Raw genomic sequence first — 20,877 nt, forward strand, 5'->3', positions numbered from 1 at the left:
TCTGCTTCCTTCCAACTAGAGTTAACATTTCTAATAGTTTTCAATGGCTCTGGTGATTTTTCACATTTGGGCAAAGCAGATGTGACCAAAAGGAAAATTACCACATACGATCGATTTTTATTTTTTAAGAGAGACATTTCACTTTTAAGATAAAACTGATAGCTTTTCAAATCATGATTAGCCCTTAGCCAGGGAATGACTTAGCAGGTGGGAGAGAGAAGCGGGAAATGTATCTGGTCTTTGTTTTGTTCCATCTCTGCTGAGCTGGTAACATTTGCTCTGAAATTGTTACAAATTCTTCACATGATCCGGTTTCTCTCTGCTTCCCTCCCAGGAAGGGGGAAGGGAGAGTTATTCGCAGGCACCAGGGAATAGAGGGAGGACATGAAAAACAATCTTGGTTGAGAAATCCACCCCTTTCCCAAGGGTACCAATGTGAGCACACATGGACACACACACACGTGTGCTCACCCACATGTATGCTCGAGCGCGCGCGCACACACACACACACACACACACACACGACTAGCTGCACTGGTTTTCTCATGGGCTCTAATTTCTGGAAGTGGCAGGTACTGACTACATCTTACCCTACCTTTGGAAATTACAGGACTCGGAGGCTGTTAGGAAGCCGCCCTTGGGACTTTTGGCACAGCCACAGGGACCGGCCCGGCTCATATTAGCCGTGGTTAAGGGCCACTTAGTGTGGAATTCTCCCCCAGAGACTGCAAACTGTCTGCCCGCGGGTTGAATCCAGGACACAGGTGTGTTTTATTTGGAGTGCACGATGTTTTTTGTAAAAAATGAATTTATTGCCAACTTTTCAAAATCAGGGGTTTTCAAATGAAAATCTAATTTCTTTTTCTCTTAGGAAATCAGTATTGAACAACTGTTGCTCTGGTTAGATGAGGGGAGAGCTCCAGTTTGGTACATTTCTCCCCCAGTTTCCCATGATCTACCTGTGTTAATTGCCATTTATCGCCCCAGTCATACTGTGTTTACTTTTTATGTTACCTGCTAGGCCTCTGTAGGCATTTGAAGTCATAATGCTCTACACCTGTAACAGCCAGCCCCCTGTTACTCACTCATCTCTATATTTAGATAAAAGAGAATTAGAGAAGCTATAATATACATAGTTTAGGATGAAAACAAAGAAGAATCTGCCTAGAGTGTTTTGATCACCATATACATTTTTTAAAAGGCCATTGAGGAAGGAATATCACCATTTATGTATTCACAGCTGTATCCCCATATTAGCATTTATTTATAAAAATAATGGATTGAAGCCAAGCCTTTGTTTTGGACTGTAAAACTTTTTATTTTACGATTGCCATCTCTCTCACTGTTTTATCAACTGTGTTTAGATCTTAATTCAGTTATGCAAAAGTAATGTTATTATTCAAACAATTCCAGAGAATGTTTTCATCAGTAATATTAAAAGCTAAACTTGCTCCCAAATATATTTTTAGAAGAATATTTTTCTCCAATAATATTTTCAATGCTATAGAATAAATGTTTTCATTAACTGCATTTGAGTTTGGGTGAAATAATTTTTTCATATAATAATTTTAGAATGTAATTTTAAGTTGCATTTGGACTTTACTGGATCATTATTCTCAATGAGAAGTGGTTAAACATCCAATGAAATGACCAATATGCTACACAGAACACATAAGAGACAAAAGGCTCTGTTCTCAGCTCATTTTTAAAAAAACTCCAAAGTTTTATGAGGGTTCCCAAGGTGGTGATGATGATGGTGGTGGTGGTTATAGTGATGGTGATGGTGTGGTGGTGGTGATGGTAGTCATGGTGATGGTGATGATGGTGGTAGTGATGGTGGTGATGGTGATGGATGGTGGTGGTGGTTATAGTGATGGTGATGGTGTGGTGGTGGTGATGGTAGTCATGGTGATGGTGATGATGGTGGTAGTGATGGTGGTGGTGATGGTAGTCATGGTGATGGTGATGATGGTGGTAGTGATGATAGTCATGGTGATGTAGTCATGGTAGTGGTGATGGTGGTCATGGTGATGGTGATGATGGTGGTAGTGATGATAGTCATGGTGATGGTAGTCATGGTAGTGGTGATGGTGGTCATGGTGATGGTGGTGGTGATGGTGGTGGTGATGGTAGTCATGGTGGGGGTGGTGATAGTGGTAACAATCACTATGGGATTGTCATTGTTTGAAAAACGTCATTTACTTGAGAAGATTAATTTGAATTGTATAAAAAATCCCTTTTAATGTCAAGCTATAAATTCAGACAAGTAGATTAGAAATAGAAATAGTAATATTTGAAGCGAACAACTCCATACTTTAATGTCAAGCCACATTCACAAATATTCCTGGCAGAAGCATACTTCCATGGCTTTTGGCATATCATGAGTTTACGTGCAACCTCAAGTGACAAACCAGTGCATGAAAACATAAAAGGCAAAGTATTTTCTTTATGTTTTTATCCCTCGAATAGATATCATTTCCTTGGACTGTGAGTTTCTTGCAAAACTTTTTTTAAAATCAGGTTTCCCAAAGGATTCTTGGGAGGAATGAAAGCAATAATCAATTCCTCAGGGCCTGGCACATGCCCCCGGCTGCATGAACACATCAGGGGGGATTCAGAGCACCGTGATGTCCTGTGGTATGTGTTGAGTAAGAGTTAACAGAGCTGCACGAGAGCAATTAGTGGCTTGAAAACATTTTTAACTCCTGACCCCGAGAAACTACGTCTGTGGGTGCTTCCTCTCACAGGTTTGTGGGTTGAGTTTGGTTCTCTGGGTTGAAGCCCAGCCTTTGAGATGCATGTTTCGTAGCTCTACCTGCATGCCAGGAGCCCCGCCGCAGCACCACATGCTGGCTTGTCGGTGGCTCCTTTCTTGTATCTCAGTTTACTTTGCCCCAAACCTGTCCTGTTCGTGGTGTCTCTCAGACTGAGGAAATTTTAGTAGGAGCCTCTCAGAGCATCACTTCTTTGTCCTTCATCTTGGCATTCATGAGTGGTGACCCTTGACACAAGAACACAGAATAGACATTTATAAATGAATAAACTTTTATAAATCTTTTTTGCAGGTGTAGTTATTTTCAGGGAGCTTTCCATGGATGTTTCTAGATCAAAAGTTGTATGGATTTAATCCGGGCCAGAGAGGCCTTTTGCCTGGGTTTACATGGTGTTACTGATGGTTTTTTTTTTTTTTTTAATTTGGAGATATTTAATTTGACAATTCTTATTTTAAAAAATAAAATAATAAAGTAGCAGGAGGGGCACTGTGCCTGGTACTGCTCGCTTTAGACATGACGTTTATTGTCTAGTTTGCCTTGGTCACCATTAATGTTTTTTTGCCCGTCTATATTTCTGCCTGGCCCCAGCTGGTCCTGTGTTTGTGACCACCACTGTGGACAGCCAGAATACCCCTTGGCATTAGCAACGAGGGTTTGAAGCATTGTGTGAGGGTAGCATTACACCCAATATCACTGTTTGATGATGGAGACTGTCTTTCCTTGTCTTCTCTTAAAGGCTCTGTATTTAGTGGCTTCATGTGTCTTGTAATAGTTTTATTTCTTATTTTTTTCAATGATCATAGTTCTGCCTAATTAGAAACCAAGCCAAATCTCAGCTACCTATTTACATGAGTTTCCTAGAAGATCTCCTTAACAATAGCATAAGTTTAACTCTTTCTCTGCCTGAAAATAATGACTCGAATCAAACTAGTCAAATATGCCAATTCTTGAGCTTGGCCACCTTTAATCTTGAATACCCACCGTGTGTCTTATTCTGTTCTGGCTGCTTTAACAAAACACTGTACACTGGGTGGATTATCACAGTTCTGAGAAGTCCAAGATCAAGGCACGTGCAGATCAGTGTCCGGCTAGAGCCTGCTACCTAGATGGCTGTTCTTTTACTGTAACCTCACATAGTAGAAGGACGAAGAAACTTTCTCAGTCTTCTTTTATAAGAACATGAATTCCATGACCTAATCACCTCCCAAAGGCCCTGCTTCCTAATTCTATGATGTTAGGGGTTAAGATTTCCACATTAAGGCTGGGGGACACAACCATTCAGCCCCCATGTTGAGATAATCGCTATGGGTTTGCTTCTGAGCTCAGATCAGCTGGATTATGATTACGCTCTCTGAAGAGATGGCTATGTGACATCCACTTTCTTGGTCTATGACGTTAGGGGTTAAGATTTCAACATATACGGCTGGAGGACACAACCATTCAGCCCCCATGTTGAGATAACCGCTGTGGGTTTGCTTCTGAGCTCAGATCAGCTGGATTCTGATTACGCTATCTGAAGAGATGGCTATGTGACATCCACTTTCTTGGACTATGATTTAATTCCGTAAGTGAGTAGAGTAAGCTCTTCTCAAGAGGTTGTAGGCAGCAGCAGCGATGTCTTAGTAGGTAAAACCAAGCACAGTAATGGGATTGAGGTTGCATCAGCCTGGCAAGACCATTGTTGGAAGCCTCTGATATAAACCCTATCCTTCACACCCCACTTTCCCAGATATTCTAAGTGTTTTTAATATTCTATTCTTATGTGATAGCCCCAGATTCCTCAGAGCAAAGCCTGCCACAGTGACCTACTATGCCTCGCTAATGCCAGCACTCACAGTAGCGGCCACTGATCCCTTTGTGCATTCTCTATGGCCCAGCCCTGTGCTGAGGGGTTTACCTTAACTCACTGAATCCACATGGAAGTCTGTAAGATTGGATTGGTAGCCTCATTTCACACATGAGGAAACTGAGGCTTAGAGATATAAATAGCTGCTCGAGACCATGTATCTATTAGGTGGTAGAACCAAGGCGCCTGGTCAGTATGTGGTACCAGAGAGTTACTTTACACCTAAAAAAATAAAAAAATAAAAAATAAAAATAAAAATGAAAAAAAGAGAGAGAGAAATAAAAGAAGAAAAAGAAATGTTAGTATTAGGAAAAAAAGAAAAAGCTAATTAATGAAAAATTGATCATTTAAAATAGGCTGCCGTCCACTTCCATCTGTCCGAGCCCATGAGAGATGGTTCGCCTCAGATGCAGAGAGCATCTCTTTGTCAGAGCCGGCGGCCCTGGCCGGCTTTCAGGCAGGCCTGCGCCTGAGAACACGCCCAAGGAATGAATGCAGCTTCCCTTCTATAACTGTAGGTTTTTTTTCTGATTGACCCATCAAATTAAGTTGCTTGCACGTCAATAGGACATTTTCTTGTTTCCATTTCTTTAAGCGTCAGCATGCTATTCCAATGTTAGCTACTAGCCAGTTTTGAATTTCAACAGTTATTCACTTTCGCAAAAAAAATATCTTAGAGCTTAAAACTTGTTTGAATAATTTGAGGATATTATTTTCTCTCTGTTATTTTTATTGTCATTATTATCTGAATAATTTATTTCTTTTCTTAATGGTTATATCTTTCTCTGGCAAGAACCAGAGTTTCTTTAATAAATTTTTTTTTATCAGAAATTTCTAGCCAGAAGAATAGTTGTAAATAAGTTATCATTCGCTTAAGTTTATCATCAGTGAAATGTAAAAGCAATAAACGAACAATGGAGAATGTATTTTTATGACAATTACATGACACATTCTTATATTTGCCTGTAAAACTAATTGTTGACATATTTTAGACAAAGGAATGTGCGGAATTACATGATTCTAGAACAGAAAAATTCACAGCATCTGACTCATATTGTCATGTGGCATAACAAAGCTCAATGCTGAGTGGGGAGAAGAGGCCAAGTATGGAATGAAATTGGAGAAAACTTCTCAAAATAAAGTTTTGGCAGGACGAGGGGGCCCATGTGTGCCAAGTTTTTACTGAAAGCTAATTATAATGGTTATATTACGAATTGTACAGAAAGAAGGAGGTCGCTGATCTGGTCCCTTAGCTATACAGGCGACTGGATTTTTTTTTTTTTTTTAACAAAGGTACAGCATTCCTTTTTGGTAAAGAGCATCATGTTAAAGTGAGGGTGACAGATCTTTCAAACTTACCCTCTTCAACTAGTGTCAAGAAGAATGAGAAATTATAAATATTTTTTTAAAAAATTAAAACAGAAAGGATATATCATACTCACTGACTCCACTAAATGGATTGAATTTCTTGGCTTTTATTTTTGCAGTTGTTTATAATATCACTTAAAATGTATTAAATAAGTGACGGTAAAATATTTTACAGTCTATTACCCTGAGAGACACCTGATAAAGACACAATGACTTGCATGGCTTCAAACAAATGAGGCCTTGGCTGCAGAGCTATCCTCTGCTTTGTTGGTAGAGGGCGCTCTTGTAAAGAAAATATTGTCCTGTAAGTGCTGCTGAGCGCTGCGGAGAATCTCGCCCAGCTCTGTGATGTCAGCATCACCATGGAGATCTCATTCCACTGAGGGGGAATGGATTCCACAGGCCTGCTTTAGAAATGTGTAAATAGCAGATGCTTTTATTGCCTTTGTTTGAATCTCTGCCTTGGCAGCGCACCTCAAACTGGAAGCTCGGAGGAAAGGAAGTCCATATTTGTCTGCTGTATTTTTTTCCCCACTCTGTGAGCAGCTTAAGTGTCCTGGGAGGAGTGTGTGATGACAAGTTAATGGAAAAGATATGAATTCAGATTTCCCATAAAGAGAGTCAGGAAACTGAATTTTTTTTGAGTCAAAGAAATAATTAAACTTCCTTTTAAAAATTATTAGACACTTTTTATTTTAAACTGTCAATGTACGATGTACGTGATGGCTGTTATTACAATGCATTTTATCAACTGAAATTTATAATCCACAAACATAAGAGTATATGTTACTATGCATTTGAATAGGCTTGTTTTCCCGCAGCTTGGTAGTTAAGAGCCTGCATTTGAACTTCGGTTCAATCTGGCTACTTTTTTAAACCTGTAAAATAGGGATACTAGTAACATCTAACTATTGTCAAATAGAGTCTGTCTCCATTGCCGAGAGCATCGAATGTAATAATGTACATAGAACTATTTTTGTTGCTATATCACACCAGAAGAATTTTTCTCTTCATTGTATAATTACTGTGATAAAACATATTAGAACCAATACAGAAACTGATAACTAAGAGAAATTAAGTAACTGGTCCAAGTCTATACAATAATTATGGCAAATCTAAGCTCAGAATCCAGGTTCCTGATCCACTTTCAAGGGCTTTCTCTAGCATATCTGGCAATTACAACCACCCATGTTTTTTGAGATACAGTGGATATGGCACTATGCTAAGCACCATTGGAGATAAACTCTGATGTAATCAATGGAATGCTTTTATATAGGGTTAGATTCATATAATAACCATAGCACTAGTTCAGAATTGGAAATTAATGGAATATTAAGCATTGTGTGCCATATACTGATTGCCTCCTTTATGGATTGCACATATTATATATACAGTTCATTTTAGAGTATAGGGATGTTTTGAAGGAAGACAGTTTTCTCAGAGGAATATAAATCTCTCGTTCGCACAAAACTAAAAGTTGCTGACAGATCCCAAGAGGCCCTGAGTTAAGACAATGATTCATAAAACTCTATATACATGGGGTCACAGGTGAACCTATTTGCAAATGACTTTCACAGCATCATTTCAGTGGAAGCCTGATGGAAATCAGAGGCATGACCACATCTCAGCTTCATGTTAGCAGTTTGTGCCAGTATTGCACCCACTCCCTGACTCAAAGTATGCTTTTCAGCAAAATAATTATACTAGTAAAATCTCTATTCCTGAAGTGAGAAGGGATGCTCACATACTACATCTTAACCAAATCCACTTAGGAAGGAAGCCTGTTGGTGTAGTGTTCAGGAGCTGTATACTATGTTGTTCTTTTTAAAATTTTATTTGTTTATACAGACCCCATTTTATTGATCTTGTGCTTTTTGCAAATTGAAGGCAAGACACCCACCAGCAAAAGGATTATGACTCGCTTTATTGTGGTGGCATGGAACAGAGCACACAATACCTCCGAAGTCTGCCTGTATTAGGTACACATTTGATTTGTATTTATTTGGAAGTAAAAAATGCATTTGGGCTAATAAAAATAGGTAAAATTTATCAAGGACTCATTCTGTTCCTGTTCACGGTTTTAACTCATCTAATCCTTAAAACAATCATTATGATAAACTGAGGCACAAAGAGATGAACATCTAAGTGGCTTAATTCAGATTCCAAGCTTTGACAAGGAGCCTGTGCTCTTGCAAAATTATGCCAGAGCGTGTCTCCATTGTGCCAAAGAACCGCGCCCAACGGGAGACACTGCCTCTGCCTTTACTAAATTTAGGATCTTTTTGAAACAAAACACATTTCGAGACAGCTGACTGGAGTTTCCTGACTTGCCCAAGTAAGTGGCGGTGGCAGGCTTGGGACAAACCCACAGAAAGAGACTAAACCCACAGCTTAGTCTCTGCTGAATACTAATTCATGGCAGTATGACAAGAATTCTTTGGAGTGTAAGTCTGTACGCATAGATACTGGAAAAGAAGAGGTAAAGACTGAGGGCAGTCATATTCTTAATAATAATAGATGTTCAGTAAACACATTGAATGATGAGTAGGGGTTCAGAGCAGGGGTGAGTCACTTCGGATAGGAGTGGATAGAGAAGGTAAGGATTGAATCTTCAACTGAATCTTGAGTCATAGGAAGGATCTGAATAGAAAGAGTTAGGTAGGATGGGATACCTAATGGGAAAAAATTAGATACCAAAGACCACACGAGTGGGAAAGAAAAAGCTGTTTTCTGAGAAGAATAAGTAAAGCAGATAAACTGGAGAGTGTTTCAGATTAGAGCAGTTCTTCAGTCCATCCATCCATCCATCTATCCATCTATTCATCCATCCAACAAATTCTTATAAAGTATCAGGCTCCACATCATGGCTAAAACTACTATAAACTATAGGATGGAACCAGATTTCAAAGAGTTTGAAATGCCATGCTCAGAAGATGTATTTCAACTTGACGATGGTAAGCCAGTGGTGATTTTGAAAGTTAGATAAGAAAGAGTAGATTGACGGAATTAAAAAGGATGGATTAGAGAGAGAGAAGGCGGGGTGAGAAAATCCACCGGAGGGAGACGCCAGGGTGCACAGGTAGGAGGATAAGGTCTGGACTGACGTGGCGACGGAGATGAAGGGAGGGGAGGCAGGAAAAAGCCTGGGTTCGAGAGATGTTGCAGAGGCAGAATCTATGGCCATAGTGAGACAATGGTGAAGAGCAGGTGCTGACAATACCAACTCTTCTGGGGGCAGGAGAACAGTGGTGACACAGGAAAGCTTGGAGAGGGAGCCGCTGCTTCTCCACAGGTTGGACACCTCTTTTTTCTCAGACCTGATAGCTCTGCCTACGCATCTTTTCTGTATCTAATCTAGACGGATGTTTCCAAACACATGATAACCTGCTGAGCAGAGATTTCATAAAAGAATAGGTCAATTGTCACTCCTCTGTTGTAACAAAGAGAGTGTTTTTATCCATAAAAAGAACTTATTTTTTTAAGCTGGTTATCACACTCAATTTTGAGAACATCAAATTTAATAAGGAATAACACAAAATATGATAGATAGATAGATATAGGTAGATAGATGATAGATAGATAGATAGATAGATAGATAGATAGATAGATAGATAGATAGATAGATAGATAAATAATGTGTAAAATCAGACCATAAGGCAAAATATTGGTTTTACAGTTCTCTACCCTTTCTAATCCTTTGATACGAGAATGTACAGTAATGCATAAAGGACAATTCTCAAAGTATATTGGCCTAGAACAAAGGGTTATAAATGCTCCTCTGTGATTCTTTTTTGTTGGATGGAATACACTACAGCTACCTCTAGATCCATGATAGGTATGAGAGCATGGATAATTAAAGCACACAGATTATCCTAAATCCATCTTTTTTGTAAACTTGTGTTGAAGGCTCCTTTGCTATCAAATCTTTTACCAAGGCTTCTACCAAGGAACAGTTTTATAAGTTTGAATTTCATCTACTGACCACACCCACCTTCTCTGGTGGGAGGTTGTGAACAGGGAAATGGTTAAATGACGCCAGAGCAGAGAGCACAGAAAACGTCACGGTTTCTCAGAGTTCACCCCATTCTTTGATTTCAGCCTCTGAAGTCTGCGAGGTAAATGAATACATGTTGCCTGACACTGAATGACCTTCGCCTGTCTCTTTGCGCTGGGCGAAGACAGTGACTTTTCCTGAACTATCGCTGCTTTGCTTTCATGTTCTTGGAATCTCGGGTTTGGAAACAACATCAAAAGTTCATCATGTTTCATCTCCTACTTTCCAACAGAATTATACCTAAACCATCCAAGCTGGATCGTTGTCTGTTGTGTTCTTTTGTGCCTCGGGCTTGGGGGATGGTCATTGGCATGTGATGGAAACCAGTTGGCTGGCACCTGCTTATGTGTGTTATGATAATAGTTATTTGTCCACACACGCACACGTAGATGAATGTGATCTGGTTAGCAATCTGATGTTCTAAAATGCAAATGATGGGAACATGTGGAAAGAAAGGACAATTTTCTTTGGGGAAAAAATACTTTTCATCTATCAGAGATTTGTCATCAGATGCTTGGCATAGAGCCTGGCGCAGAGTAGGCCCATCATAAATGTTCGCATGAGTTAAAAATTAGCAAATAAGCATTAATCAGCTAGAGAAATAGGGGTGCCCAGGAGGAGAGTAGGCGATTTGTCTCCCCTCTTTGTGTTCCCAGAGTGCTTTTCACCTGCGGCAGCCAGCAGAGTACCTGTAGGGAACCCCGTCAAACACTGGTCCATACGGTGCAGCGGGAGAAAAGTTCCAGAATCAAATAAGTTTGGGAAGTACTGGCCCTTTCTGCCTCCTTCTTGGAGTTGTGAAGTACATTAGCACATTAAGTGTTTTGAGAAGACCGGTTTATAAATAAACCTGTTTATATTGGATTAAACTCAGTATTTCCCAAGTCTGTTTTTTAGGGTTCATTGTTCACATTTTTGCCTAATGGAGAGACCATGTCTTACTCATTTTTATATGTATATATTTTATGCTAATTGACATAGGCACAGTATAGACTTATGCACATAAAATGAAAATGGCCTGTATGGGGTGGGTTAAGAGGATGCCATGAAGGCCGCTGGGGGGAGGCGGGGAGACCGTGTCCTGTATGTAAAGATAATTGAGGTCATAGCTGGAATCAGAAGAAAGAGAGGGTGAAATGGAGCATGAGTTCTGAATGCGAAGGGCTTATTTCTAACCTAAGTAGAAGGTTGGAGCTTCTGCTCCGTTCTTGGAGACCTTCGGTCTGTCTTCCTTGGTGACTGCAGTGTCCCTCTGAAATCGCCTGTGACTTCGAGCCTTCACAGACAGAATAAGCACGGAAAACTGCGGATGTGCCTCACACATACTTAATGCTTATCATCAAACTGTATCGAAATGGCATTCTTAAAAACTTCAGCCAAGTGATTATTTGGAAAAACTATTTGCAGTCTACACATCATTGTATTGGTGGACTTTAAATAATGCTGTGTTCTCCCAACTTACGACTTTAAGTCTCATAGCACCTTTGATGTGTCCAGGTAGTGCCACCAAGGACTGACAAAGAGCAGAGCCCCGGAGAGAGCTTGCAGATGAAACTATAAATAAATAAGGGAGGAGCTTTTATTAAACTCAGGCCAAAGGAACCTAACACCCCAGGACAGTTAGACTCTGGTCCTCAGCTATCCAAGGGAAATGCTATTTCGAGAGTCTGTTTCCTGCAGATCTAAACAGGAGCCTTCCATCGACTGCTGTAGGATTTGCTCCACACGGCGAAGGAAATTGAAACGCCATAGAAATCAGCAGTGTTCCCGGTGCCTCGTGTTGGCATCAGACACACTGTGAACTGAATGTTACGCCACCCGTCCAAAGACAGAGAGCAAGATGCTTGACATTATCCATTTTGACCACATTTACCTGAAAAACAGCATTTAGCCCTACAAGTTCTTATTGGAGAATAATAAGTTGAATAAATATCAAAAGGTTGTTTTAAAACTTTCCTTTTACATGACTACAAGAAGTTTTAAAGTTTAGCATAGCTTGAGCGGTGGGCGTGCAGTTGCCATAGTCTGCATATCTAAATCTCAGCAATAATTTACTTTTTCTGTTATTCTTCTTACGAAGGGTTTCATTTCTGTTCCAACTAGAGGTAGGAGGGGTCTAAGGAAGGTCATTATATTCATATTACGATACAACAATTTTTCTTCTGTAGTTACCCCAAACAGTGATCATCATGTACATATTATGGCATCAGTTACCAAAAAATATATTTGTTGCTAAAATCATATGCTGACTTTTATTGCCATCAAGGAATATTATGTTCAGAAGAATAAAGGGGCATTCCTTTTCCACATGTTGTTGCATCCACTCTATGATAAGGATAAAGAGCTCTTACCTCGAGCCTATTGATATATCAAGTAATAAACGTGACAGTTACCAGTTCTATTTTCCTTATCCCGTCTTCCTGCACCACGGCAACGTAACATGTTTCTTACTAGTACCAGATGCTGGAGACCTTCCTTTGAAATTCCCCTCGAGAAGCCGCCCTGTTGATTGCATTAGACAGGAAGTGGCTTCATGCAGATGTCGACTTGCTGGTGCATTGTTGTAATTGCTGTTCTGCTGACCCCTTGCTGAGTGCCATGCTTTTCTCTTGTAGGTGATGTGCCTTCAGGACTTTTTTGGTGACGATGACATTTTTATTGCATGTGGACCGGAGAAGTTCCGTTACCAGGATGATTTCTTGCTAGATGAAAGTGGTAAGGAAAAAAAGTTCAAAACCAGGGGAAATCTGAGGCAGCTTTCCAAAGTGAGCTACACCAGGCCAAGAATATGTCAACTCTAAAGCTACCAAATCGGTTTCAGATCCTCACCCAGCATGTCTTTTCCATAGCTCTCATATCTTTGATTTTTTACTATAAAAAACAGATGAAATGATCATTGAAAAGGTTAAATCATTTAGAAGAGTAAATTTTCCCTGGCTAATTTAAAACCATTTAATAACTAACTTATTAAATGGTGTGGATTTCTCCATTTTTAATTGTGTATTTTCCTCAAAATGTATACTTGAGAGATGTGTAATCATAAAATTATTGAGAATGCTTCTGGGCCCAGCTTTCACATGGCCTCCTTTAGTTGCTAACTGGGAAAGTGGCTTGGCGGCCCTTTTCTTTTAAATACTTCAAAATTTGATGTCATTAGCCTCTGTGAGGGATCAAAAAAGAGGAGGATAGCTTCCTGCCATTAAAAATGAAATGTAAACAAGGAACAAGCTCGTTAAGAGGGAAAGATGCGACCTAGGGAATGAGTATCAAAGGTCGTGACTTCAGAAATGTGGGGTGTTTTTTTGTTTGTTTGTTTGTTTGTTTGATGCTCTGAGTTCAGGATCGTAACAGCATCACAGGAAAGGTTCTCGCACTGAACAAAGAGGCCTTTCCTTGATAGTATTACTTCTGATTCCATTAGGGAAATATCACATATTTATTGACAATTCAAATTCTCCCTAGTCGGAAATGGATTTTGAATTGATAGCAAATGTTTTTCTGAGATGAACGCAGATAAAAGAAATCGGCGAGCTCTTGACAAAGCGATGGGAAGTCCTTGCACACTAACGATCGTGTTAGGATAGTGCAGTGTAGTGTGGTGGCCCCTGCTGGCACTGCCGGTAGATGTTCACAGGGAAGCTATGTTATGTGCACATATACCAGCCGTTACATGCGTTTAAACGTAGTGCAATTATTTCATCATTTAAAAACGTCTGAGGGGTGTAGAGGAGGACAAGAATAAGAAAGATTACCCCTTTATTGTGAAAACATCAAATGCAAGTGCATATAGATGTGTCATTTGAAGGGATTGAAGTTATTTTGGTTCAAAGTTTCTGACAGGAAGACTGGTTTGATACCTCTTGCCCAAGAAATAAATTTTCCCTAAATATGTCCCATCTTTATTTCTGATAGACACGCCCTTTGGGGGCAAAGATTTATAAACATATATCACACAAACAGTGTCCCCAGGGAGGGCCTCTGTCCATCCCATCCCCTCTTCAGGATGAGGCAGCTACAAATGGGTGCCAGGAGTCAGGCAGAAGAGCTGACAGCACAGTTTTGAGAAAAAGAAATTGCCTTGACTTTCAATTTAAAGAAGTAGCTGCTGCTGGTAGAATTGTCTGAGAGACCAGATGCGTTCTGAAGTGACAGTTTCATTTGTTGCTTTGATATAAAAAACAGCCTGTCACCCTGGAACTGCAATATAGTTCAGGTTCACGTCAGCAGAGTTGGCCTGGGGTTCCCAAACCCTTGATCTCTGTCCAGGCCCCAGGTCCCCACCTGCCCGGCCTGGTGAGGCCTGACGCTGGCCTTTCCCTCCTGACAATGTGCTCTGAACCCAGGATACTGCAGCCAGCTTCTCTTCACCTGTGATGATGGGCAGGCAGGCTGTCTGAGAAGTACAACAGCAAAATCCCAGAAAATCCCTTGTGATTTCCCGTTACCACCTTTTCTCATTAAAAAGGATACACACAGAGCTCTATCATCTGTCTACCTACCTATCATCTAACTATCCTTGTCTGTCTGTCTGTCTGTCTATCTATCTATATTATATATCTATTTATCTATGTATCTATCTATCATCTATCATCTGTCTACCTATCATCTACCTATCATCTATCTCTATCTATCTATCCAACTATGTATCTATCTATCTACCTACCTACTTACCTACCTGTCATCTACCTATTATCTATCTCTATGTATGTATGTATGTATGTATGTATGTATGTATGTATGTATGTATCTACTTACCTATCTGTCATCTACCTATCATCTATCTCTATGTATCTATGTATCTATGTATCTATGTATGTATGTATCTATCTATCTATCATCTATCTATCATCTATCTACCTATCATCTACCGCCAGCTCTAAAATTTATATCTATCTGTCATCTACCTATCAATCATCTATCATCTATCTACACAGCTGTGCATGCACACTTATACGTCAGAACATCTTGCCCATCATTTATGGTCTGGCCCTTTGCAGGCCCACTTCTGACTGTTTTAGAGAGGAAGTGAGAACTTCACGTCCTTTCCCCTGATGCAGATACCCTAACCATTTCTTGATGTGAGATATATTTGCTGAGCAACGGTGTCCTCCCCCATCCTAAAAGAAACACGTGGATTGGGGGAGGGGGAGAAAAAATCTAAAGTGAGCTTTTACTTCCTTGGACGAACTTACCCTGAGACTAAATTCACACGTTGACAACTGCAATTTCCTTGTTACTTGTACAACATGTTCTAGTGCTAATGTAAGAAAATCTGAATCTTTTTAAAAGTGCTCTGAGCATGATTTAGCCCAGCTTATCTGTACTTGCTAAATGATATTTGCACATTGAGGCTTCATTTGGCTTGTTCCGTAGCAGCTTCTTAAAAGGAGTATCAGCAGCGGGTACAGACATCTTCAGAATTAATACTCACACCTCACACCGGGCTGTGCTTGATTTAATGGTGCCAAGAAGTGGCCTTTTGCCGCAAGGCAACACTTTTATTTTATCTTTCAAAATTAAGCCAGCTCCCAGTGTGTTTAGGGCTCGCAATAACACGTCCCCCTAATTACTGCCGAGGAAGTTCCCAGAGACAGCTCGTAAGGTCTTCCCAGAGAGGCATTTGGCCGTTATAGACTTGTGTTTCATGGGGCTACATTGGAGCCAGATCAGTATTAGAAACTGTGAGGAGTCTCCTTCCCCACCCACTTGTTTTCACAAGGGGGCGGGCGGGGGGAGGGTGCTTTCCTGTTTCCAGCTCAAAATGTAACCATTTTAGCGATACCGTCGTCATCAATGAGTGGAGTCTTAGCACCTTCGAAGATGGTGGAAGCGGCGCTATATATAGAGGCAGCCCGGCCAACAGATCCTTCTCTAGCAGGGCCTGCTGTCTAATTTAGAATGATGAAACACAGTCAAGGAAAATGCCAAACTGGAGACAGGAAGCTTAACATGGGTTTGTTTGTATATCGATGAAAAACTGACAAATTCGTGACTTGTTGCCATTAAAAAGTGGTAGAATTTTGTTGAGAAATGCCTACCTCACATCTGGGAGGGACATTTAACTCCTTGGTGATGAGCCTGTCACAGGACATCACCGATGTCCACTCCATAGCCTCAAAGCCAACACTTCCAAACTCGCTTGGCCAGTTTCTTGAGCCACTCACCTCTCCCCCGCCAGGTCTGCCACCTGCTCAGGAGCCTGAATATCTGTCACCCTCCTTTTTTTTTTTCTTTTGTATTTTTTTTTTTTTTACCTATTTCTGAATGTTCTTGATTCTGATGTAATAGGCATTACTTTAAACTTACATATTTTTGCTTAAATGTATTAGTTTCCTTGCGCTGCTGTGTTCTTGATTCTGATGTTAATAGGCATTACTTTAAACTTACATATTTTTTGCTTAAATGTATTAGTTTCCTTGCGCTGCTGTAACAAACTTCCACAAACTGGGAGCTTGAAACAACAGGAATTGATTCTCTAACAGTTCTGGAGGCCGGAAGTCCAAAATGAAGGTGTGGGGAGGGCTGTGGTCCCTCCGAAGGCTCTGGGAAGCATCCTTGCGCGCCCCCTCCTGGCTCCTGGTGGGTGCGGGCAGTCCTTGGGGTCCCTGGGCTGGCGGCAGCATCCCTCTGATCTCTGTCTCCGTCTTCACGTGGCCTTCTCTGTGTGTCTAATCTTTCCTCTTCTTATAAGGACATCGGTTATTGAATTAGGGCCCACCCTAATCCAGTACGACCGCATCTTAACACGATTACATCTGCAAAGACCCTTTTTCTAAATGAGGCCACATTTCACAGGGACCTGGGTTAGGACCTCGACATATCTTTTGAGAAGACAGTTCATTGCACAACAGATGTTGTCTGAATTTGTCCACATTTCATTTGAACCTGAGTTACAAGTAAACTCATTTCTATTTGTTTGTTTTGACCTGTCTTTAGATCTGCACAGCTATAGCTGTATATTAATTAGAGAATACATAAACAACAGAGCTGTGACAAGGTTGCCCCCTCATCTGACCTTTCATAGATAGGGTCACTCACCTGGTAGATCAGAGGAATGTGTGGGATGGCCTGAGGATTTTAGCAATGCATTTGACAGAGGCCCTCTTGAAATTCCTCCAAGATGAAAATATACAGTCTGAATGCCATAGGTGGTTGTATTTTTAATTGATTGAACTGCCCTGTCAAAAAGGTACTGATTTGTAGGTGGATGTCAAATGTGCTGGAGGAGATCTCTGTTAGAACTGGCCCATAATGTCCCTGAGGGAGGGGCTATTTGTCTGACGAGAGTCAACCACAGGGCTCTGCCTTGGGTTTTGTATCACGTAGCATCGTTAGAAATGCCCATTTGAGAAGTCGATGGGGTGGAATGAAATCGTCTGGGAGGGAAGCTTATATGGCAGAAGACAAAATGAGGAGCCACAAGGATTTTAACAGGGTAGATCGTATCTAAGAAGATAAAATTGAGTTGGTTTTAACAAAAAGTAGTGTTCCAAAGATTTTTATTTAAAAAAAAAAAAAGCCAGCTCTAAAGACAATGTAGTTTTCACGGTAGCACATGTGAGAATTACTTTTAGTCGACTGCAGGCTTCTTGTGAGATGTGGCTCATTTGCTTTCTGTGTCATAGGTATAGCATATATTATAAAACCCTTCAGCCCCTCTGATTGAAGATGGCAGATGTTGGCTGAAGCAAAGAATTAAAAATGTTATTCAGATTTCACAAAACTGATATAGAAGTATAGTATAGAAATATAGAAGAAATTTAAACAATTGAGCTTTCATGTGATTTTTTTGATAAATTTCTAGTATTTATACTTCTGAAGTTGTGAAAGTTTAAAACCGCACCAAGCCTTTCGGGATACTGCGTAAGTGTCCACATGTGTGCCTGGTGATTCGTGTCCTGTCTCTGTGGAATTCCAGTCTAGCTTATCTCTGTCCCAGACCCATCTAAGTAGAGGTTCTTCTTGGATGTGTGATTCTAGAAGCTTCTCTGATGGACCCCCATGGTGCTGGGTTCCCATGATCCGCTTGGTAAGTGTTTCTGGAAATGTTTCATTCTGACCGCTTTCCAGCGACTCGTGTCCTGAATGACATGAGACAGAAACTATGTCAGGCACCATTCACCATGGGATGCTGACTGCTTTCCCCAGCCCTGAGACGAGGAAACAAGGTCAGAGCTAGAACAGTAGAAATGGCATTGGATGAAGGTCGGCAGACCCAGGTCTGGGCCAAGCTCCATGTCCCGCTTGCTGTGTGGTCTCTCCATCTCCATGCCTGCTTCCTATTCTGTAAAACACCTTTTTTTCCTGGGTTGTAATGGATCTCAAATGAGATAATAAATGTCAAAGCACGTTCAAAACTGTGTTCCTTATTACTCACTGACTGATGTTAGTGAGTGACACCTCAGCTGAAATATACCTCCTCGCGGATTGCAGCTGGACTCAGTCACATAGATTCATTTGCAGGGCTTAATTGGAGGCAGATGTCACCAAGATTTGCTTTTGGTGCTCTTGAGAACCGAAAAGCGATTATCTATTGCTTTCTTCGCACCCTCAACTTTTATTCCTTTGGTGGAGTGAAGAGGGAGTTAAGGGCCCTTTGAAGATATTCGCCCTGTTCTGGAGGGAATCTCTGGAAGATTGAACCAAGCCCCATTTAGAACCAGTCAGACTTCTACAGCTGACAACGCTCAGGAGACCCAGCCCTTGTGTCCACATCGATTTGAGTCAAAGGGATTTTTGACGGCCCCCTGTGCTGCCCTGGGCTAGTGATGCTGGGGAACTGCAAGGTCACTGTGAACACTGGGAAGATGCTCGGAGTCTGGACAAAGACCGGGCCTCCTCACTAAGCGGTTTGTGAGCTACTGCCAACAAGGTTCATTCTTTCATGCGTCCATTTATTTATTCAATAAACTAAGCTACCTTACCCTGTGCCAGGCAGTGTGTTGGGCACAAATAACTGTAGAGGGTAACACTTACATGAAATATGACCCTTCGTATGATTTTTAATATTATTTATGTCTAAAAGATGTCCGAGGATCTTAGGTTCTGACCTTTAACTCACAATACTAAATATTGCTTATCGCTCTTGAGAATTTTCCCTCTTCGGAAAAATGTTGTGGTAAAATGATAAATGGGTCACAGAGTTAGATTTTAATTGGATTATATGTTTAAATTTAAATTCAATTTAAATTGAATCTGTGAGCATATTTCTTTGAGATGTGTGGTTCTTTATGCTAAACTATTTTGCTGTTTCGATAGATGTTAATTATAGGAATGTCCAGTTCTTATTTTAAGGAGAATCATTAGAGCTATGCTATCGAAAAATTGCCAAGTTTCTGTGACATTTCATTGTCATATAGAAAATCTGGCGTGGTCAATCCCGATTGCATCGATTTATAGAACGCAGCCTGATGTTTAAAATAGAGGGTTTGGGGGCTTTTGCTCGTTGTTTTGAGTCTCATGCAGAGAGCACACTGGCTAATGTGCTTTGCTCTTGTTAGCAAGTTTCCATTTGCCTCTTAGCAGCGGAAAAACCACAGGGGTTCTGGAGACTTTTTCTACCATAGCTACATTTTAGCTTATGCATAAATATAAAGTTTCCAAGAATATAGTGATATTTTCTATTTTGATCCACTGCCAAGCTATAGAGACATACAGAGTATCGTACTTTGAAGATAGAATCTACTCAAGCACGAGCTCTAATTCCTTTGCTACAAATAGATGACTTTCTACCTAAGAAATGAAGACATTGTATAACTCGTGCAAACTTTTCTTTACGCCTTCTCTGCTGGTCTTCTTGGGCTTCTTTGTATTATATTCAGTAACAGTGACACCTGAATTGTCGCTATGGAGAAACCCTACAAAATATAATGTTGAAAATGAACCTGGTGCACCAAGAGTCTTGGAGACCATTAGCCCCTCTCCCTCCCGATGCACAAGTCCTTCCATAGCGCCTCAGTGGCTGTTCGTCTGGCCCCACCTGGACCCCTGTGCTCCGCAGTTTACAACTGTATGAGAAAGCCAATTCCACTGTCCACTAGGGCTGATTTTTAACAAGTTCTTTCTTATACTGAGCCCAAATGAATCTTTCTGTAGCTCATACACGGTGGTCCTAATTCTCCCGTCCAGAGTAATAAGTACCCGCTCTGCCTTCATTCTTAGAGGACGAGCTCTCCTTCTAGACCATCGGGATAATCAAAGTCATTCACTGTCAACAATTTTATTTTTCTTTCCTTCTAGACCAAAATGCCTCTGCATCTTCACTCATCTTCTACCCTCCTTTTCTCTCTCATCTTTCAATGAAAGAAGGGCCTTCTCTTTTTCTAAAGGCGGTGGCAGCGTTCTTGATTCGTCTTCCCACTTCTTCTTTGTCACTTTGCCTCACCAGCGTCCCCTTCCTTGAGGATTTGTTGTTTTCTCCTATTTTTATTTCCTCTTCCTCCTCAACCCATGGCCTCGCCTAAATTTCTCCTGTCCTAAAAGAACCTTAGATCATCTCTGTCATATTATCAAATTATAATACCCTTTCTGTCTCTGCCAAACAGCTTTAAAAAAAATACTGTCCATGAGGCCTCCATCTCCTCATCCTGACTCACTTTTTATACCTTTGTGTAAATGACATATTGAAAACACAAGAATTATGTTGGGTTTTTTGTGTGTGTGTGTGTAAAAAATTGTCTTCCACTATCCTTTTAAATTCGAATAGTGGCAGAAGTTCTTTTTCTACTAGGTGATACAGAAACAGGTATTTTTTTTTCATGTAAAAAATTGTCTTCCACTATCCTTTTAAATTCAAATAGTGGCAGAAGTTCTTTTTCTACTAGATGATACAGAAA

At 40.6% G+C, this 20,877-nt stretch overlaps 1 protein-coding gene across 3 annotated transcripts in view; it reads left to right on the top strand.

Annotated features, from left to right (window-relative positions):
- Window positions 1–20,877, top strand: part of DCLK1 (doublecortin like kinase 1) — a 323,350-nt gene that overhangs the window by 142,415 nt on the left and 160,058 nt on the right. For all 3 annotated transcript variants that reach the window (XM_025049488.1, XM_025049489.1, XM_015592429.1), the window contains exon 3: window positions 12,658–12,757. In XM_025049488.1, the coding sequence (XP_024905256.1) occupies window positions 12,658–12,757 (100 nt within the window). The remainder of the gene's footprint in view (window positions 1–12,657; window positions 12,758–20,877) is intronic.

The sequence above is a fragment of the Pteropus alecto genome, unplaced genomic scaffold (assembly GCF_000325575.1).
Source record: "Pteropus alecto unplaced genomic scaffold, ASM32557v1 scaffold16, whole genome shotgun sequence".
Lineage (NCBI taxonomy): Eukaryota > Metazoa > Chordata > Mammalia > Chiroptera > Pteropodidae > Pteropus > Pteropus alecto.